General features: G+C 43.9%; 1 protein-coding gene across 2 annotated transcripts in view; it reads right to left on the reverse strand.

Annotated features, from left to right (window-relative positions):
- The window catches only part of LMBR1 (limb development membrane protein 1), an 85,074-nt gene that overhangs the window by 13,583 nt on the left and 48,433 nt on the right, over window positions 1-23,058 (reverse strand). For both annotated transcript variants that reach the window (XM_015415089.1, XM_015415098.1), the window contains 5 exons: window positions 11,941-12,067; window positions 11,472-11,540; window positions 10,132-10,196; window positions 8,248-8,320; window positions 2,289-2,369 (listed from right to left, as the gene is read on the reverse strand). In XM_015415089.1, the coding sequence (XP_015270575.1) occupies window positions 2,289-2,369; window positions 8,248-8,320; window positions 10,132-10,196; window positions 11,472-11,540; window positions 11,941-12,067 (415 nt within the window). The remainder of the gene's footprint in view (window positions 1-2,288; window positions 2,370-8,247; window positions 8,321-10,131; window positions 10,197-11,471; window positions 11,541-11,940; window positions 12,068-23,058) is intronic.

Consider the following 23,058-nt stretch of genomic DNA (forward strand, 5'->3'; position numbering starts at 1 on the left):
TAAGCATCACTACAGTCAGCCTAAGGATGGATAGCTCCATGACCTTTGGACCCACGCCTCTAGCACATTCACCCCAACATGTTAGCTTTGTACTTGAAGGGACTATTTTATTCAGGGGAACAATTCAAATACTCAGTCCACCCCCTGCTCCCAGGCACATCACCAGAGTTGTCTCCTTGCCTTCAGTCCTGATCTCACTTTTATATCCAGTGTTGCTTGAGTTCAACAGCCCCAATGCCAAAAAACTGGTATGTTTAAAAAGAAAAGAAATTCAGAAAGCAGGATCGTAATATCTGTATTAGGTTGGCTGCTGGCAGGTGCCACTAGTCCCGTCAGTAGGCATCGATATCTGCAACTTGAAACTGAGGACAAGTCTTCTGAGTGTTCCCATCCCTCGTCGGCCCCTGTGGGACCTCTCTAGAATCTCTCGGCCCTGCAAGACGGAGTTGTTCCATCAGGCCTCTTGGTGAGGATGGTCAAGGCCAGTTTTTTACCACCCACTAGCAGTGCCGCTTGCTTTTTTAACAGCAGTCTGGAGTGTGGGTTGTTGGGTGCCAAATAATCATGTTTTATCCTGATGCATGATGATGATTCTGATGCCAAATAATCATGCTTTCTTCTGATGTCTGGTGCTATTTTCTGGATTGTAATTTAATGTTCTGTAAGTATGTTTTACCTCTATTTATAGATTGTTTCATTGGATGCTGTCAGGTGCCCCGAGCCCTGTGACCCAAGGGAGGGGAGGGGTGTAAGTCTAAAAACAAAGCAATAAAATCTCTTGAGATGGGGGCCACTCCGCTTCTGAAGCGGCTAAATCCACAAAAGCTTCCTCAGTCTGTCCTTAAGAGACAGATCCCATTAACTGCTCCACTGGAGAGTCTGACATTCACTACAGAGGGGAGGAGACTCCTCTTCTCAGTCCTTGTAGAGCATGTGCCGGTCTGGCAGAACAGCCTCTGTGACCTGTGAGGTGTCCTTGCTCTGAAAGCATTACTGGAGCACTCCTATTCACTATTTTGTCAAGGTTCCCTCTTTCTTTATAAGTTGTCATGCGGGTGAAAGTGACTGTTCTCTGTGTTCTGTGGCTTTAGAGTCTTTTCTCTGTTGGTTTTCTGAATTAGACTGTATAGCGATCTGTCTTGTTCCAGACTTTCAAACTCAAGGCTAATTCCTGAGTTGATGTACTGTCTGCAAGGGCTGTGCATTCCAGTAGTTTCCGCAATGTTATCGGTCCTGAGGAGAGCGTCTTCTCCCACAGAACAATTTTCAAGCAAAAATATCTTTTGTACCTGATTTGTTTGGTGAACATTCAAACGTTATTGGTCAAATGCTATTGGCAGCTGTCTGCCTCATGTTCCTCCCCTAAACACAGCAGACGCATGTTGACGTTGAAGGCCGATTCCCCCCACAGGCAGAAGAGCATCTAAAAGATTTCCACTGTGCCATGGTCAGGCTGCTTTACCACTGAAGTCTGGCTCCCTCACTTCATAGTACGTTTGGTGAAAACGTTAATGGCGAATCGGCTCGTGACTGCCAATGGAGATAATTCCCAAAGAAGTTACTGGCCCAGTGGTCAATGAAGAACGGAGCGGCTCATATCACTCCAGGAATGCACAGTTGGTGCTGGCCACTGGGAGCTCACACTGAAAACATCGAGCTCTGTAAAGTTTCCAAAGATGGCATCTGCATACATGAGATACACGGACACCATGAAGAATAAGGATATGTAACTCCAGGGAAGCAGCAGAGCTGGTCAGCTGCAGCAGAAACACAGCAGTCTAGTGTCACTTTTTGCCAGTCTAAGATGCTGCCAAGAGACCCCCTGTTTTTGAAGCTATGAAGTAGGGCTGCCAAGCAGCGGCAGGGGATCCGCACATCTTCACAGAATCCCTGCCGCGGGGGACAGCGATATGCGTTGCACCGCCGTCGCCAGGATGTGACACTACGCGTCGCTCTGGCAACGGGGCTGTTTGGAGTCCCGTTGCCAGAGCGACGCATAGCGTCACATCCTGGCGACGGCGGTGCAACGCGTATCGCTGTCCCCCGTGGCAAGGATCCTGTGAAGACGTGCGGATCCCCCGCCGCGGCTTGGCAACCCTACTATGAAGACACCTATACAGAGCTTTCTAAGTATTTTATAAACAAGGCCTCCTGTTGTTTACCCCCAAATATTCTCACTAAGAACATTTTAACAACGTATGTGCATACATGTTTCTAACAATGCCAAGAAAGCTTCTTTGCAAACCAGTACCTGCAGGAGACCACACAAAAAGGAATGACGTCATTACCCAATTTGAACTTCATGCTCCTCACATTGTTAAGTTCCTGTTCCAGCTGCTTTGTATTATGCTCCATGGGAGAAGATACACCTGGGCAAAAACAAAGATACAGTCATTTGCTTAAGACCACTAACCACAATAAAGATTTAGCATGATAGCAATGATGGGTAGAACTACAGCGCAACTCCTTAGACAAATTTCACCAGAAAAACGTGCCATCTGATATGCAATTGTTCACTACTAGTGGCATCTCTGAAGAGCCCACTAAAATCCCTTCTTACCTCCCCAGCCATTCACGACATGAACTACAAAAGCTGCGATGAATGGAACTGGGGAAAGCTGTAAGATACCAATGCAGGAGCCTCATCTGGCATAGCAAAGCCCAGCTTTTGCACCTTAATCAGCTGCATGATACCATCCCATAAATCATCTCAAATTCACCTGCTTCAGCAAGGCAGCATGAATGAGACTAGTTAATGGACAATCAAATGGTCAGGGCTCAAATGTACAGCTTACCTTACCATACAGCAGCTGCTCTGGGCAACTGAATTTAGGAGGACTTGCTATTTCCTACTACAGAAGTAACATTTTTTGAAATGTTTGAAGCTATGGAAAATTTCCAGGAGGGGGAAACAAAAATTGGGGGGGAAATTAAATATAAGCAGTACTTTCTAATCAAATTTAAGTTTTTTTACTACTTTTTTTAAAAAAGAGTTATCATTTATAACCCAGTAGCAGCTTAACCACTAACAAAAGTTGAGGGGGGGTATGAGCTTTCTTGAGTCACTTCTCACTTATTCAGAACATTTATAGATCAGTTAGCATATCAAATTGTACTATTCATGGAATTTCACAATAGAAATACCTTTGTTTTCCAAAAGCAAAACCACCAATATACTACCAATCCTAACAATATACTAGCAAAACTTGAGAGTACTGCAAACCACTGCACCCTCCGCTACCTTAGGACTTGTATCTTTACGTTTTAGCTCTATGAGAAGTTGGAAGAAAAACATTAGTTGAACATAGAAAATGAAATTTTTGCATTAAGCAAAAAAGTGCATTCCTAGAAATTTATTTATTATTTTATTTATTTAATTTTTACCCCACCCTCCCCGCAGAGCAGTGTCAGGGCGGCTGACACTGGTTAATACATAAATAACAGTTAAAGAAACAGTCTCAGTCATGATAGGACTACCAACATATTTGGATATCAGTTTAAATTTTATAAACACTGAACCCTTCAATAGTGTATTACAATACATGCAACATATTGGGGGGGGGAGTAGCCAATTTGCATAAACAGAATAATATATAAATTTAGTAAAATAAAATATTCAGTTATTTTTGTATTCATTCTATGGCTGTCATTTGAAAACAAAATGGATCTTTTTGGTGACAAAGCCCACAGCAAATACCCAGCTTCATTAAAATATAACTTGATTATTTTGATTTTAGAAAACATTTACACAAGCATAGTCATCATCACCTGCACAATGGTTCATGAATCCCAAGGTTAGTATATCCGGTTTCATGTAACCAATGAGTACATTAAAACACTACCCTGTTTTTAAACTTCACTCCCGGCATAGGCATCAATCCATCAAGATACAGCTGGAACAATTGGTTCAGATTCCTTTTCGGTTTAATAAAACAGTAATCAGTTCCATTCCATTCAATTTGTTAATGCTCACAGACCAATTTGTCATAAGTAAATAAAGATACAAAATACATAACTACACAGTTGCCACCTAAGTTGACTTGCTTACAAAAGGAAACTTCCCAGCTCTATTATGGGACAGTATCACTTGCCCCTGTAGTCCACCTGATGGCGTTGAGGAGCCTTTCTAAACCATATGCACAGCTAAAACTGGAAGAAACTGCTTGTAATAAAAGCATTTGCGTTTCTCGTTTTAACATTCCCCTAATGTTAATTCACCCGGTTCTCCAGCTGTAGAACAATGGCCCTGAGGCTAATTCACAGGACGCCGTCTCCTTATGTGGAACAATCTCCTTGGGTGAGATGCAGGACTCTAAGGCATGTATTATCTGAGGCCTCTGACAACTCTTGACTCAAAATCCTGGCAGACAGTCCTGGATGCCTCCATCTTGTAAAAAACTGCAGAAGGCATCCCCAAACACACACCAATTAATCATCCACTTTTTTGTTCAAATTATACTCCAACATCACAAGACAGCAGGCTGAGCAGGTGTTTGCTTTTATCTTCTTCTTTTGTCTCAAGAGAAAGGTCACCAGTGGGATGGAGGACATACTCGGACCCAGAGATTTCCAGGTTCGATCCCCATCATCTCCCGTGCAAGATCTCAGGTAGGAAAACCTCATATAGCCAAATCAGTGGTCTAATTCACATAAGTTTCATGTGCCAATAATGTAGGGGTGTGAATTTTAACCATCTACATTGAATCTCAGGGTTTTCATATAAGTCTATGAAAACTGCATCAAATCTTAATGTTTATGTTGGTAGGAAAATGACAGCCCTTACAACTTCCTCCAAAATGATAACAGAGTTAACATTGATCCCAATAATTTGCCAAAGAGCAATGCAGCATTTTAAAACAATCAAACCAGATGCCTGGAACACAGCACAAGCTATTCAAAGCGCTACACCCCCTTAACTTCATTTCAAACAACCACAAAAAGTTTAATGTCTGCATTGTCTAGCCAATAAATCAAACTGGTAGACGGAATTTGTTCAGACTAGTCATGAAAAATTAGAAGGGATTCTCCAAGAAAACCACAAAGCAGCTCATTTAAGGTCAATTTAACAGTATTATTTTGTTTTTCTTCCAGCCCCAACATAATATTTCAGTACCTCAAAGGAAATTGTAGGAGTATCTCTTTGCATTCCCTGTAGGTGATTGGCAGTTCAGTACCAATTAGTTCAAAATTACACTGTTACTAGTGCGCAATAAAAACAACACCTTTCATCTTTCTTACATAGGCTAGAATATCTCTAGAGCCAATAACTTTGATCAAATAGGTATTTTTGATCCTGCCCCACCCATCTCCTTGGATTCAGGAAAACCAATAGCCAAAGGCAACTTTTCCCTTTTAATATAAAGAATGTCCTAGCTTTATTCTTTTGGAGAAGGAATGATGCGGGTATTGAAATACAATATGATAAAAACACTCCTTCCATCCCAGTCACTCTTCCACAATGCTGTTAAAACAGATTAACAACTGTTCCCATGATTCTCCCCCTCCCCCCGTAACTTCCTGTGCGAATAAATTTATAACTGACATGCTAAAGGCACAAGAGTTCTCAATATTATCCAAAAACATAGGCATTTAGAAAAGCCCAGGAAAAATATCAACTCGCGTCTGTGCTTTTTTCATTATGCGGCAGCACACAAAGTCAGCTCTGGAGAAAAATGCTGCTGATTCAAATCCACCAGCAAGGAAAGGTCAAGAATTACTGCTGCAAATCTTTTCCCCTGCTCCTCACAAGTAAAGGCAAGTCCCATGATCCTTCACCACAGTAGTATTGAAGGTTTTTTTTCAAAAAACACAACTAACATCTTTGGTATGGAGGTTCACAAGCAAACTCTGGTCTGACACACAACCTAGTATTCGTTCATTCCCGGCTGCATACAAATGCAAAATTTTATACTTTTATATTTATAGCCAACAGCAACACCAGAGGAGAGGTTCTGGCCTCCATCCTCTGCTATTAGGCCTTCACAAGCAGTATGGGGAAAACAATGCTGGACTATCCTGGTCTGATCCAGCAGAACTACTCTTAATTTCACTTGTCTATTCATAAATATGTTGGGGGGAATACCCTTGGGTTCAGATGTAACACAAAATACAGGAGAAGACAGCTGCACAGAAGACAGAGCGAAACAAAAACAAAAAGAGCCATGGTGCAGTGGGAAGAAGAATTATTTTATTTAGTTTTGCTGCCCCTAAGCATTTCACATACACTTCTTCAAGAGGACCTATAAGAATGTAAATAAAAGCATGAAAAAAATAAATTACCACTAAGAAGCAGGATTAAGAGACTTAGTTAAAAGACAGTAGCCTCTGTGCATGTGAAAAGTACACAGATGTATCCAGAACTATACAGAGCATGTTTCAGATAGTCTGCAGGTGCAATACATGGTTGGAAATGAATCTTAAAACAAAATTTACGCAGATCACTCAAAAACTTTCACAAGCTGGAAAAATGAATGGCTAACCCATAAAAGTGAAAAACCCAAGCAGTTCCCCAGTGCAACAGAACTTCAGAGCGAGGGGCGTGGTGGTCTGATTCAGTTTTTAATCTCATATAAGAGAACCATTTGAGGCTTTCGTTTAACCCATTAGGGACCAGAGCCATCAGTCTTGAAATCCATTCTGTCTCTTTTTTCAATAACATTTTATCAAGATCTAGGTGGGCAGCAGTGTTGGTCTGAAGCAGCAGAACAAAGTTTGAGTCCAGTGGGGCACCTTTAAGACCAACAGTTTTATTCAAGGTATGAGCTTTTGTGTGCAGACACCCTTCTTCACTGGACTCAAACTTTATCACTATGGCATAAGGATCTAAAAATATATCAAAAATGTAAAGTCCTTTGGAGCATGTTCGTGCTGTAGAAAATGCTCAACCAAAGGGGCAACTTTTTAAAGGTGGGTATTACTTTTGTGCTCTGCAATACACTCTCTTGTCATATGGATTAATATTTTTTAAAATAATTTTTATGATGCTCCATAAGCTTGCAGAATGAGCAGTTTCCATAAGGAAAATGTCCTGTAGGTAGATTAGATCCCAGCAGAATTCATTGTGATTTAGCAGGTTGATGTATCCACTGACCTTTCAAATTAGGTGTTCTTTTGAATGAGACTGAGAGGCCATGGTGGCTCAGAGGTTAAGACACTGAGCTGCAGACCCAAAGGTCTGTAGTTCAGCAGTTCAAGACCCGAATGCCGCGTGACGGAGTGAGCAGTCTGAAAGCAAGAAACTGCTTCCAGGGCAGTTGATGGTGGCTATCGTATCTGAGAAATAAATTTTTATCTATGAGCTTTTAATATAGACCCATCAAAATCTTTCTGCCCTTGATAACTATAATATCCAGAAAATTAACCTTTACATGCAATTCAAACCTGATATATCCTGTGTGTGTTGTGTGTGTTGTGGAATGCCAAGAACTGGTCATGACTGCCTTTCCTTAGCAAGAAAATATTATCAGTGAAGTGCCACCATGTAATAATAAATTCCAAAAAAAAACCCAACACCACAGATCTGTACAATGTTCTTCAAACTGTTCTCAAAAATGACCCATATACAAGTTGGCTACCTCTAGTACCACAGAGGAACCCACTGCTACACCTTAACTTGCCAATAAAATGTATTGTTGAATGCAAAATAGTTGTTTTTCAAAGATAAATCTAGTAATGCCATAAGGAAATATGTGGGGGGCAGGGTTGATGCCGCAAGAAGTGGTGATAGCTACAAGCACAGATAGCTTCAAGAGGGGACTGGATAAATATATGGAGCAGAGATCCGTCAGTGGCTATTAGCCACAAGGTATAGATGGAATACTATGTCTGGGGCAGTGATGCTCTGTATTCTTGGTGTTTGGGGGGGGGGCAACAGGGGGAGGGCAACAGAGGGAGGGCTTCTGAAGTTCTGACCCCACTGGTGGACCTCCTCATGGCACCTGCGTTTTGGCCTCTGTGTGACACAGAGTGTTGAACTGGATGGGCCACTGGCCTGATCCAACATGGCTCCTCTTATGTTCTTATGTACCTTTTGTGTCTTTTGTTTAAAGTACTTTTTATAATAGATAATGAGGGATATTGGTATAAAGAATGCTTAAGTCCTGGAATACCTAGAAGAAGGGCAGGTATATAAACAGTTTAAATAAATAAACTGTCAGAGATTTCAGCTTTCAAGGAGGGAGGGAATGCATGACCCCAACTTTGCTGGCAGGAAACCAGATGATGATAACCATCATATAATCTACCTACCATTTAGCCTCCGCAGGATGGCTGCTTCTTCTAGGGAAATGATGTATATCTGTTCATCCAGGTCTTCAAGGATCTAAGTTCAGAAGAGGAGACACTAGATTAACACGCTTCCTTGGCAATGATTCACGTGGCCCACCTTGCGCAGAACCTGTAGTGAGAACGGGGATTTATGCAGGAGCAGGTCTCAGGTGTGTGCTAAGTGTCATCAAGTCACTTCTGAGTTATGGCGACCCTATGAATTAACAGCCTCCAAAATGTCCTATCATTAACAGCCTTTCTCGGGTCATACAAACTGAGGGCTGTGACTTCCCTGACAGAGTCACTCCATCTCAGGTTGGGTCTTCCTCTTTTCCTGCTACCTAAAACTTTTCCTGGCATTATTATCTTTTCCAGTGAGTCTTCTCTTCTCATAATGTGACCGAAGTACAATAGCCTCAGTGAAAAAAAAAAAAGCCCAGCAGAAACTCATTAGCATAACAGGCCACACCCGACAGCAGAAATTTATTAGCACATTAGGCCACACCCCTGACAGTGCAGCTCATTAGCATATTAGGGCACACCCTGTGCCTTCCCTTGGCTTGCCCGGGCACCCCGGCAAGCCGGCCCTTGGAGGGGAGGGGAGACAGTTTAAACTACCTTCCCTTTGCTTGCCCAGATGTGCTGTGGGGAGCCCGGGCAAGCTGATTCTTGGACAGGCCGGGGAAGGCACAGGGAGGCATTTAAATGCCTCCCCAATCCTGTGGGGTCGCTCTCCAGGCCTTCCCTCTGAGAGTCACCGGTGGGGTCGCTCTCCAGGCCTTCCCTCTGTAGCCACGCACACAGAGGTTTTGGCTATAGTTGGCATGGCCAACTCGGAAGCCAGCCGAAACTCCGTTCCTGTGCGTTCCTGCCCAAAAATAGCTCTGTCATTTTAGCTTCTAGGGAGAGGCTCAGGCTTGATTTGATCTAGAACCCACTGATTTGTGTTTTGGGCAGTCCACGGTAACCGTAAAACTCTCCTCCAACACCATTTCAAATTAAACACTTTTTGTCCTGTCTTCTTACTATCTAATACTCCTGGGCAATATGGGAACCAGGCCTTAGTTGTCTGAAATCATGTACCTTCGTTTTTATACAAGATTTCATCCTTGTATTTTGCCTACAGCAAAAAGACAGGAAGAGTGCTAAACCATTTGGGTCATCACACTGTAGTTACGCACACAGCTAAACATTAACGAATGACAGCTTTACCAGCAGCGGTTTCAAAATGCGACAGGTCTACTATGATTGCCCATCAGCTCATACTTCAGCAAAAGTGGCTCAAGGCAACAACTAAGAGTTAACAATCAGGTCATTTGCACACAAGTGCTCTCAACAAAGCAAAGTTAACCAAGTAGACTTTCAGGGCTTCTGGCATCTTCTCTGGTCTTATAAATATTCAAGATTCACAAGAGGTGGCTTGACCTTTTCCTTGGTCTCCTGCCAGGTTTTTATCTTCGTCTCCAAACTACTCAACTGGCAATTTTAAATTTGCATAAACAGAAACGAGCTTATGCATATTGAACAGCACTCTTCAAATATGGGGGGAACGTTACAATAAGATGATGAACTGATGACAGAGGTCAGGACCACAATTCTGCAAATATATAAGCATAAATTTAATTGTATACAAAGTTGGAAACAGGAATACTCGTTTGCAGGACTATGGATTTTATCATGAAGCCAGCCTCTTCTCTGAAATGTATGAAATAAAAACCAATTGTGTTTAGAGAACAAAAGCTGGCAACGCTTTGTATGGATGGCTAAATTATAAAGTTGCCCTAAAAAAATAAAAATGAATCTACTTAAATAAAGCCATCTTCCAGCTTCGGATATGCTGGGAAGTTAAGTGTGTATCATGCGTACCGTTGGTTTCACAAGCAACTGACCCATCACTGTAAACATTCGTGAAAGTCCCACTGGCGTGCATACTGTGGAAGAAAACAGATGTCAACCAATAATTCAAAGTACCAATCTACATTATACAGAATTTGAAATCTTCTGCCAAATTAAGAGAATAAAACCAGGTATTTCTGTCTGGACATGGCAACTGCAGCAATATTTTGAGCTGTCAGCTCTAAGCTAATACAGATATTTATTTATTGATTGATTGATTGATTTGATTTTTATCCCGCCCTCCCGCCAAAGCGGCTCAGGGCGGCTTACAACAATAAAAGCAATAAAACAATACGTCTAAAACAATATACAGTACATTAAAATCACAGTTTACCCACATTATCATATACATTATAATATACACAGGATGGCGACTATAAATGCTGACATACTCAATCTAGATTGTTGAATGCTTGGCGGAATAACTCCGTCTTCACCGCTCTCCGGAACTGACTGAGATCCCGGAGGGCGCGGATCTCCTGGGGGAGCTGATTCCATATTGTTGGTGCAAATTGGACCTGGCTTTCAACTTTAGTAGACCACTCAAGCTTCTGGGCATTCTAAAGGTAAAGGTAAAGGTTCCCTTGCTCGAAAGCCAGTCGAATCCGACTCTAGGGTTGCGGTGCTCATCTCCGTTTCAAAGCCGAAGAGCCAGCGCTGTCCGAAGACGTTTCCGTGGTCATGTGGCCGGCATGACTAAACCCCAAGGCGCACGGAACGCTGTTACCTTCCCACCGAATTGGTACCTATTTATCTACTTGCAATTTCTTGCTTTCGAACTGCTAGGTTGGCATTCTAACCCATGACAAAAAGAAGATCCGAGAGGACTTGCAGGGAATGGGGAATTCCATTTTCTCCCCTTGCCACTAGCTCCAGCTTCTCCCATCTCTTGCTGCCAGGTATGGGCTCACACACACCCTTAACAGTTCTCCTCTGCCTCCTACTGGCCTGCCACAATTCTGGGTGCCATCCAAACTCCCACAACCTACAGCACATGCTTTTTTGTGTGTGAGATCCATACATGAGCAAATCAATTTTGGGGGGACATTTTAATCACAACATTAGTAGAAACCAGAACAAGAAAAGGAGTATTACATATGTCAAGACAAGGTTCATTCCAGAGGTTCTCACAATTAATGGGGCCCTATTATAATATATGTTCTTTACACGTCAACATCACCGTTACCTCAGACCTAACTGAATGAGTAACAATAGTGAAATGTCAAAGATGTCTGGACTAAAAAGGCCTAAAATGCACTGAACAACAGCAAGCTATTCTTTACTTTTCTATTACACATCACAAAACTTACTTAGAAGTAATAAACATCCCATCAGTGATATACAGGAATATAAATAAGGGAGGTAGAATTCCCAAAGATCTGAAAAGAGAAATTTAACACAGATTCAGTTAGTGTGCTATTATTTAAGCCTACTCTACCCATGGTAATGTTAGAAAAATGGGACCCATGTACCATCCTCAAGCTGAAATGAGTATGCAGTTTTCTGGAACTACACTTAATTAAACTAAATACCGAACATCACTCAAACAGATCTGCACAATTGGGCACTTTAACAACAAATGCAATTAACTGAATATAAGTAATGTCACAGCAAGTAGTTCTTTATTCTTATGCAAAGCATGCCGATATTTTTCAAGTTAAGCAAGCAAATGCAGCTTCTCTCGCCTCCTCTGCACTGCGCTAGGACTAAACAAAGTCATGGCGATTTGCCTCCATGCTGCAAATTCACCCACACAAATGTTAAGAGAGACTTACGTACCATACAGAGACTCCATACTTGCTGCATCATTGTCTATGAGAGCTGAGGCCACCCACACGATTCCAAGGATAAGCAGTGCAAGAAGAATGAGCATAACAAGAGTTTCCAGAATGCGCGCTTTGATCCCCTAGAACAAACAGAATGTCATTTTTGAAACAGGGAGGGCTAGAACCCATGGGCCCATCCCTGTAATTGAGATGCTCTCCTCTGGTTGTCACAAAATGCTCTTCCCTGAGCCACAGGGCCCAACCCACAGTGCCCAGCTGCATAATATTTCTTATGCGGCGCTATCTTCCCTTAAAGTGGCTTTTGAGAGAGTCTAGTCGCTTTTTACTTCGTTGACAACCAAGGGAAAAGGGTTTAAAATTACCAACTAGCGGCACAGATCTGATTCATTTCACAAGAGCCAGTGTGGCCCAGTGGTCAGAGTGTCAGACTAAGATCTGGGAGAACCAGGTTCAAATCCCCACTCCGCCATGGAAGCTTGCTGGGTGACCTTGGGCCAGTCACACACCCCCGGCCTCGGGAGAAAATGGAGGAGAAAAGAATGACGTACGCCACCTTGGGTCCCTACCAGGGCGAAAGGTGGGATATAAATGAAGTAAATTAATTCAGTTAAAGAATTCTTCACATCTTATGATTTATTTTTTTGCAGGAGCCCTTTTTTAAAAGACAGACTTGCTTTCATTAACACTTTCAGCTGAGAAAGTGGATTGGCAAATTCCATCTACCATTCCAATCTAGAGAGTGGAAGGCCAATTACGGCAGACAGCCAGACAGCCTAGCTGGCACCAGAATTGGGGTCCATTTTACCTAGGCAATCGGTTCAAACTACAGCCCTCCATTCTAATTGGTTTTGACCTGTTCCTTACGACGAAGCCCTCAAGTACACAGCAGGCTCTGCTCCCGCAAACACAGCACTTGCTTCACGCATATCCCACTTTTCTCCCCAACGGAGACCCAAAGTTGCTTACAACATTCTCCCCTTCTCCATGTTATCCCCACAACCACCCTATGAGAGAGGTTAGGAAGAGAGTGGTGACTGGCTCAAGGTCACTCAGGCTTCCACGGCAGAGGGGGATTTGAACCCAAGCCCCCGAGTGGTGACTGGCCCAAGATCACTCAAGTTTCCATGGCAGAGGGGGATGTGAATCCAAGGCCCAAATAATAATCCAACACACTAACCACGCTGATGTGCTCTGCTGCAAACTCAGTTTTGTTACTTCTTTACTTTTTGGTGTTGCTGGATTATTATTAATGCTGTTCTACTTTTATTAGGTGCCACTGGACTCTAAAATTTGTTCTACTGCTTCAGACCAACACGGCTGACCACCTGGAACTATCTACTTTTATTAGTGTTTTAGATTGTTTTAAAAAATTGGTTCCGGTAATACTGATTTGCTTCTGTTATCCTTTTATCCAGGCCACCCTGAAAACCTTAATTTTGTTACCAAGCATTACTGATTTTGACTTGACGTCAGTCTTTAGAGTCATCTACCCCAAACAGTTCCCATCTTTCAAACAGACCACTTGATGTTTTCACTGATGTTAGATATTCGCTGCCAATTCAATAATGAAGGAAGTTTCAAGGTTAATGTTTGAGCTTCGTTGTCACAAAAGCAGTTTTAAAAAGAGCATGTGTGTTTCAGACCCATTTTTTGTGCACTGGCTATATTCTTCAAGATTACAACCATCCTGCTGCAAAGACTCAGGAACAAGGACCGTACAATTAATCCTTCTATAAACAGAAGATGCCTGTAAAGTGAGGTTCCAGCTGGAAACCTTGCTCATGTATGAATGGCAGCTGACTTTACAATCTTGTAGCAATGAGAGACGAGGAAGCCACAAAGCATAATTACTAAGAGAGAAGCCCTCTCTCCTCCTCCAATAAACCCATATTGAAGAGGATTACTATTATGTCAATTGAAACACATTAAGACATGCCTCGTAGTAAATGTGTTTATAGGTAATACCTAGAGGGCAGTTTCTCTGGTGTGCCTGATTTCTGATGACAGCTCCTTGCTGACTTGGATCAATTTTTACTTCAAATGTTCAGACTTTGAACACGCAGAATATTCCAAAACGGCAAAGAAGTTTACTGCGCAAAGTGAGAGCCTCTCCTAGGGATAAATTCACATGATTTTGGTTCCTGTAACTAAACATTAAGCCATTTTCAACAACTTTCCCATGGGCACAAGCCGGTTTTAGGTTATATACAGGCCAGCTTTGGGCTCTATACTTTATGTTATATACGTCGGCAGCTGGGGCTGTCCGAAATTTAGTGAAGAGCACAGAAGCCTCCTTTTGTCTCCATCCTTAAATCAAGGTCAGAATGCAAGGAGGAAACCTCACAACTGCTCATCTTTCCCAAGGGAAGGCCACTCAGTAACACAGTTTTTGCACGAATGAGGGTAAAAGACGATCTAGATGTCAGTATATTACAAAGAGATCTCCATCAGCTCCGACACAAGGAGAGTGGGTTGCCTCATTCCCAAAAGTCCCTTGAGAGGCTTCACCATTTTTTTTAAATATTATTGCGCAGTAACAGTAGAAAAGAGCAAGAGTCCAGCATCACCTTAAAGAGTAACAAAATTTGTGGCAGGGTAGAAGCTTTCATGAGGCACTGCTCACTTCACTTCATGAGCAATGACTCACGAAATTGTGTTAGTCTTTAAGGTGCTAGTGGACTCCTGCTCTTTTCTACTGCTACAGACAGACTAACGGGGCTACCCGTCTTGATCTATTGTAAACTGAGGTTTCTACAACTGGTCCACTGCACACAATGTAAACACTTCCCCGGTGTTTATAGTCTTTACTCTTAATAGAGGTGACTGTAGACGTGTTTTTTTCTATAACGAGATTTGTCAGCTTTTATAATTTGGAAAGGTAAAATTTATGTAAAACATAATAATTAAAATTTCAGGAAAAGTGGGAGAACTAAGCTAAGCTAAACTATTAAGCACTTGTGCCCGCACCATGTTTCTTTATTAAATATTTCTTTTTTGATTTCTTGAGCTCTTCCCAACAGCTAACAAAAATTCCCCCCCCGCAAAACAAAACAAACATAGGACAGGATCCAGTAGAAAATGTGAGGGGGGGGCAATTTTCACCAGTTTCTCCCTCCCACTGCAGCAGACCTCCTACTCTTCCCCAGGAGTATCATTCCAAGGGGGCTTTTGGAGACAGAGTGGGGGGGGAAGGCAAGAAGTCCCACTCTGCGGGCAGGAATCCTTTTCATCAGTGGAGATTTTCTACAATATTCAAGCTACAAACTAAAACGGTCATATTATACGCATGATGAATGGCTGGCCCTGAAGCCCTTTGAGGAGGCAGCATTTCCCCTTATAAGCACCCTGCAGCCACCACATACTGTGCCCCTCCATACATGCCAAAAGGAAGGAGGCAGAAAAGTCCATCATGCACTGGATCTCTTCAGACAACCTGCCAGCACTAGAGTCCCAGTTCCAAGTAACTGCATAATGGGAAAAACTGGTGCATGAAATAAATCTGTAATATGGGTTGGATCCAACCCACACTTCTGCTGGTAAAAAGGAAGGAAAAGTTCCCTTTGACTACCAAAAAAAGGCTATGCCGGGGACAATGGGACCTGCATCTACTGAAGCCATGTGGGACATGTAGAATAAGAACACAAGAGAAGCCAATGTTGGATCAGGCCAAAGGCCCATCTAGTCCAACACTCTGTCACACAGTGGCCAAAAATACCAGGTGCCATCAGGAGGTCCACCAGTGGGGCCAGGACATTAGAAGCCATCCCACTGTTGACCCCCCCCCCCAAGCACCAAGAAGACAGAGCATCACTTGCACCAGAGCCCCTATCTATACCTTGTGGCTAATAGCCACTGATGGACCTCTGCTCCATATGCCTATCTAATTCCCTTTTGAAGCCGTCCATACTTGTAGCCACCACCACTTCCTGTGGCAGTGAATTCCATGTGTTATGGAGGGGAACAGGGAGATACTGAGTGAAGAAGCTGGATGGATCCAACTCTGTGCCTCTAACCCTGCAAATCAAATAACTGAAACATCATATATTCCCAGTTCTGCAGGGTAGAAAACAGTCAAGCAAACAGTTACAAATGTAGGGGGAAAGCCTTCTATGATCCCAGGATATGCGCTGGAAAAGACACAAGACACAGCAGCATTACTGAAGCTAAGCAGGTCTGGTCAGTGTCAGAAGGGGAGATCTTCTGAGAAGCCTGCCTGGGCCACCTTGAGATCCATTGTGGAAGGAACAAGGAGGTGTGTATTTAATGAATAAAATAAATAGAAAATAAGACAATCTAAGCACAGGGTAGGAAACATGTGTATACAACACAGACTGCAAGAAGACCTCCCATTTCAACCCTATGTGTCGGTCATTATGGCAGCATCTGAGGGCCAGCTGTCCTGCCTGCTCGTAGATCACTGGAATGAAAGCACGCAGTGGAATACTAATCTAAGGGATATATACAGAGAGGCATATGTTTAAGTTATTTATTTATATTTAGATAATTTTAGGCCACCTCGCTGGGGGAACCTGCCCAAGGCAGTTTACAAAATAACATAATAAAACGCAAGCATTAAAAGCTATAGATTAAATACTAGCATTAAAAAACCCAGCCAGAGAATTTTTTTTAAAAAGTCACTGAGTAGCTTAAAATGAATGTAACAATTTTCAGACTTAAAAGCACACTATAAAATTATTTTTGGGAGAGAACCCACCTCTGAATTAAAAGCCTGGGTAGGCAAAACCTTTTGGCCTTGCGCCTAAGAGGAAGGGACACAGGGACCCAGACAAGCCTCAAGGGAAAAAAGAGCGACCCACAGGTAAGGTGCCACTGCTGGAAAAGGCCATCTCTGGTTGCTGCCTGCCTCACTTCTGAAGGCAGAGGCACAGAGAACAGGGCTTCAGAAGAAGGAGAGATTGGATTGGATTTATACCCCACCCTTCCCTCGGAGTCTCAGTGGCTTACACACTCCTTTCCCTCCCCCTCCCCACAACAGACACCCTGTGAGGTAGGTGGGGCTGAGCGAGCTCTGAGAGAAATGCCCTTTCAAGGACAGCTCTGATAGAACTATGGCTTGCCCAAGGTCATCCAACAGCTGCAAGTGGAGGAGTGGGGAATCAAACCCGGTTCTCCCAGATTAGAGTCCGCGCACTTAACCACTACACCAAACTGGTATAAATCTTAACTGGCAGGATCTACAGCACAGGAGGAGACAGTCTTTCAAGTATCTAGTGCAGATTTTTCAGCACAGGGGCGATACAACCTCAGTAACCAACCCCGGTCAGTAGCCTGGCCACCGCAGTTTGGACCAACTGTATCTGAACCATTTTCAAAGGCAGCCCCACGTAGAAAGCATTAGGTCATCGAACCTGGGTGTTATCAGAGCATGCATCACTGTAGCCAGACCACATTTTTGAGGAATGGCCACAGGGGGCATATCAGGCAAAACTGATAAAGCACTACTTGCCACGGAGGAGATCTGGTTCTCCAACCATAGGCCGGGAGGAAGTAGCCCCTACCTCCAAGCTACAAACCTGCTCCTTCAGGGGAAATGATCATCATTATTTATTAGATTTCTGAATTGTCCAACCCTGCAAAGGGGCTCTGGGCAATTTACAGCATTAAAACAGATACAATACAATCAACATAATACAATTATTACAATGCACCCATGAAATAACCAGTCCAGATGGCGATCAACCCCTTTTTTGCCGGCTGCCGTGCTCTCTGCGCAGCAGGGCAGGGAAGGAGACGCAGGGCCAAAAGTAGAAAAGGAGGGAGCCAGTCTTAACCATTGCTGTCCTCAATCAAAACCTGGCGGAACATCTCTGCCTTACAGGCTCTGCGGAATTACATCAGATCATGCAGGGGCCTGATGTTATTCGGCAGAGAGTTCCACCGAGTCGGGGCCAGGACCAAAAAGGCCCTGGCCCTGGTCGAGGACAGCCAGGCCTCCCTAGGGCTGGGGACCACCAGTAAGGTGTTATCAGCTGATCTCAGCGCTCTTCTGGGGACATACTGGAGGAGGCGGTCCTGAAGGTACGTGGGTCCCTGACCACTCAAGGCCTTAAAAGTCAACACTAATACCTTGAACCTGACTTGGTACTCCACTGGTAACCAGTGTAGCTGGCGCAGCACAGGATGTGTATGTGCTGTCCACGGTGTTCCCACCAGGACTCACACCGCCGCATTCTGGACCAGTTGGAGCTTCCAGGTCACTCTCAAGGCCAAATGCAATCTCCTCCAGGACAGGTGAACCCCACAGTCTCCCAGTATCTTCTCCACTGACCAACAGTCTTATCTGGATTGAGCTTCAGTTTACTGGCCCTCATCCTTCCCACTACCTTCTCCAGGTACCTGTTCAGAAGTTTCACACACACACACACACACACCTGCAATTCAGCATTTAAGTTTCATGCAGATGTTAAAGAACATGGGGGAACAAGAGAGAAGCCTGCAGGACCTCACAGGATTAAATGTCATGGACTGAGCTGCAATCTACCAGAGCAGGACCACTGAAACAACGGTACTCCAAACTCAACCAGCCTCTCCAGAAGAATACCATAAGTTGAATCAGGGCTTTTTTTGTAGAAAAAGCCCAGTAGGAACATTAGAATAATAGGCCACACCCAACAGCAGAAACTCACTGGCTTATGAGGCCACACCCCCATGCCTTCCCTTGGCTTGCTGGGCGCCCCATTGCTGCCGGGAGCCTGGGCAAGCCCCCCCTTGAAGGGAAGGGAAGGCAACCGCCGGGGAGTGTGTGTGTGTGCTATTCTCCAGGCCTTCCCCCTGTAGCCACGCATGCAGAGGTTTTGGCTGTAGTGGGCGTGGCCATCTCTGAAGCCAGCCGGAACTCCGTTCCTGTGCGTTCCTGCCCAAAAATAGCCCTGATTAAGGATCTCTTGGCTAATGCAAGTTGAGCGGTTTGGTTTAAAGGTGTTGCCAACTCTGGGTTGGGAAATATCTGGAGACTTTGGATGTGGAGCCTGGGAAGGGTTGGGTCTGAGGAGGGGAGGGGCCTCGTCAGGGTATAAGGCCTTGCAGTGCATCTTCCAAAGGGGCCACTTTCTCCAGGTGAACTGATTTCTGTCACCTGGAGATGAGTTGTAATCCCAGGAGATCTCTAGCCACCATCTGGATATTTGATACAGAATCGCAGCACTACGGCTGTTACACTGTGTAACAACCTTAGTGCCGTGGTTTTGTATCAAACCTGCTTTCACGGTGTTATCATTATATATTTACACCATCTGGATACTGGCAACCCTATGGGTAGTCCAGATGCCTCAGATGACAAATCTGAAACAAACAAACAAACAAAACTCTGTAGAGGTGATCAGGACATTCTGAGTTTTCACAGAGGGCTCCATACCTGTGTTTACAGAGTGTTACAGAACACTCAGGTACAACATTTGCTATTGAACAGGGCTTTTTTGTAGAAAAAGCCTAGCATGAACTCATTAACAGGCCACACCCAACAGCAGAAATGCATTAGCATATTAGGCCACACCCATGACCGCACAGTTCATTAGCATATTAGGCCACACCCCATGCCTCCCCTTGGCTTGCCCGGGCACCCTGTGGTTGCGGGGCGCCCGGGCAAGCCAGCCCTTGGACAGGCCTGGAAAGGCCCAGGGAGGCATTTAAATGCCTCCCTGATCCTTCCCGGGGGCCCCCTGGCCCACCCACCTCAGAGTCGCCTGCGGGGGTGTCACTCTCCAGGCCTTCCCTCTGTAGCCAGGCACGCAGAGGTTTTGGCTGTACTGGGCGTGGCCAACTCTGAAGCCAGCCGGAACTCCATTCCTGTGTGTTCCTGCCCCAAAATAGCCCTGAGTTGAATGCAACTGGTCCAGGAACATCAACAGAGATACATTGCCCTGTCACTTTTCTGGCAAAGAGCATTAATAGGCTGACCAAGCCCATTTCCATCCCAAATCCATGCCAAAATATACCATCCCAAATCCATGCTCAAAATGATTCGCCTACAGAATTCAAATTATTAAACTAAATTAAAATGGCCAAAGTGCTATCACTACTACTTTCTATTAGCTTAAAAAATTTAACCAGCACAGCAAGAGTCCAAATACACCAGATCAATGAAGTTAACACAGTACACTCCAGCACACACATACACACATGCACGCACACGGCACCGACCAATAAGCTGACATGTTTCTACAGAGTTGAGGATTTAAACACAGGACTCCAACAGAACACCTTGACCTCTTTCAAGGTATGCCAGCATTACTTTATAGGCACTGCCTTCTATAAAACCTGGGAAACGTTTTTATATTCATGGCACATTTAAAACAACTATCAAGCCTATTGTTTTCACTTGGCAAAAAGCACTGCGTAGTAACCGTCAAAGTAAGATTTGTTCAATAAGACGTGCAAATAAGCATGAACAATGGCATGCTGCAGTCAAAACAGCAGACAGCCACAAAGCCAACCAGCACTTTTTGCACCAGTCAGATGCTTTTTCCAATACCTAAGCAAGGGCAAGGAAGAAAGGGTTATTTCCTCCATACAACAAAGAAAACACAACAATTCTGAAGGTGTCCAAATCTGTATTATCTTTTCATTATTGATTGGTAGTCCATTTTAACCCAGATTGTAAATAGTGGTTTTTAACTTTTTAGTGTCTCGCTGTGTTCTGTATTTTGTAATGGCCAATGGCTTTATACAATAAACCTTTACCTCTACTTCTACAACAGTTCAATACCATTCCAAGGCCAGATATTTTAAATGAAACTGTGTTTTTGGCGGGCTCAAACAACTCCATATTCTCCCCTTTCCCTACTTCCTTCTCTCCAGTTTGGTGTAGTGGTTAAGTGTGCGGACTCTAATCTGGGAGAACCGGGTTTGATTCCCCACTCCTCCACTTGCACCTGCTGACGTGACCTTGGGTCAGTCACAAGCTCTGGCACGGCTGTCCTTGAAAAAGAGCAGTTTGTGTCAGAGTTCTCTCAGCCCCACCCACCTCACAGGGTGTCTGTTGTGGGGAGGGGAAGGGAAAGGAGTTTGTAAGCCACTGAGACTCCAAGTGAAGGGCGGGGTATAAATCCAATCTCCTCCTCCTCTTCTTCTTCTTCCTTCACACCCATCCTCCTTTTTTCTCCCCCCACCCCATCTTATTTATTCGCACCATTTATCTCCTGCCTTTCTCCACCATGGGGGACCCACCGCAGCATACATCATTCTCCTCCCCTCCATTTTATCCTCTCAAAAACCGGTTAGGCTGAGAATAGGTCACCAGCCCAAGGTCACCCACTTAGTTTCCACAGCAGAATGGGGATTCGAAGTCCCAGCCTGAAACTCTGTCCCACCACAGCGCATTGGGTTTTGTGGGGTGGCTGTTGCATTGTAGCCAGCAGCCAGGCCTAGATGAGTCAAGCAGTTTGGGTGGTGTCAAGTCGCCTGGTGACTGCCATCATACCTGGCCCCAATGAGTCCTCCCTGAAAGACCAAAACAGCACCTCCCTCTGCCTTAGCCAACAGAAGCCAAGCAGATAGCCAGCCCTGGGATGTTAGCCAAACTGTTACGGTTGCCTAAGCCAACGTTTCCCATTCTGTGGGTCAGGACTCAAAAGTGGGTCACAAAGCCTCTGAAATTGGGCCGCAGGCCAGTTCTCTCTAATGGCCACCGCTCCCCTTTCCACTGTTCTCTTTTGTATTTTGGGAACCAAGATCTGACCCTGGAAATACTGCTGTGTCTTTAATTAGTTGGTATTTTTTTCTTCCCTGCACATGCATGTTGATCCAGTAAAACATGTTCTGATGGTTACTACAGTGAGTTTCTTTCACTCGTAGGGAGGATTAGAGGGCGTAATGGAGAAGAGGATGGCCAAAAGCTGGAATGTAACCTCTGCATGCAAAGGCTATGTTGGCATGCCACTTGCTTGGGGTTCACAGTGGGGCACCTGTGCCCTTTGTACAATGTTTGTTGATTTCTCACAAACATCTGGTTAGCCACTGTAGAAAATGGAATGCAGACTTAGATGGGTGCCAAGGCTGTAGTTTGCCTAGGGAGACAAAAAACCCGGGGCCAGCCCTGGCTGGGTCTCCACACCTATCCGACAGCCCCTGAGGGGCACTAAGGGCCTCTCTGTTTATTAAATCTACAGGTGCTCCTTTTATCATTTGGGGGTTTTTTTAAACCACCCAATGTATTTTTTGTTAGATTTCAGATTTTTTTTGCAAAGCTGAGGCACTTCTTAGGTTTGTCGAAATATCCACCTTGTCTGTTCACTACTCCAGTCTCTGAATTTAAGCATCCTCAGATGGGACTACACTTCACTATTTGAATATTTGATGATAGAGACAAAAAGCTATCAATTGCAACTGCATACCATGTACAGAAAGTGGATTACAAAAGTTGAAGTTATCCTCTTCAGTAATGGATTGAACTTTCTCTTAGAAATAACAGTTAGTATCTCAGGGGGTTTATGGATCAAAAAGTGTTTTAAACAGTTCACCCTCACTAACTAGAACTCTGCAAATATTTATTTATTTATTTATTAAAGCATTTATACCCCACCTTTCCTCACAGTTCCAGGTGGCTTACAATAATAGTTAAAACATCCGCAGCTAAAACCAAAGACAAAAGAAAAAGCTCCAAATCCCTCCCCCCTCCCCCAAATATTCTATAATGACACTTTTAAGGGCGTATGCAAATCGTGTTGCAAATCCTGTCAAGAAACCATGGCACGAAAACCAAGACTTAAAGCACTGTTTTTACCCAAAGCCATATAATAAAAGGTGGGGCCAAATACGAACCTCTGCCAAACCAAATCACCACAGAGTGATAACATAAAGGCTGCTTCATGCAACCCGAGGACTTAAGTGATGAATGCTGTCTCATTTGCCAATGTTAAATATCAGATGCTAATTGCAGTCGTTTGCTATTCTGATGGGAAATGAACACTGCACTGCAGAACATCAGCCAGGAGATCGATTATAAAAGTTAAACGCAAATTATTATTCACAGCTATGTATCAGGTGCAGAAAATTCTGCTTGGGAGTGTTGCTATTGTTTAGCAAAAATGACTAATGCATGGGACTGCTCTGAAGTGGGCAATTCAAAAACTGAAGAGATTTTCGTCATGTT

The sequence above is a fragment of the Gekko japonicus genome, unplaced genomic scaffold (genome assembly GCF_001447785.1).
Source record: "Gekko japonicus isolate JY-2015 unplaced genomic scaffold, Gekko_japonicus_V1.1 scaffold1771, whole genome shotgun sequence".
Classification (NCBI taxonomy): Eukaryota; Metazoa; Chordata; class Lepidosauria; order Squamata; family Gekkonidae; genus Gekko; species Gekko japonicus.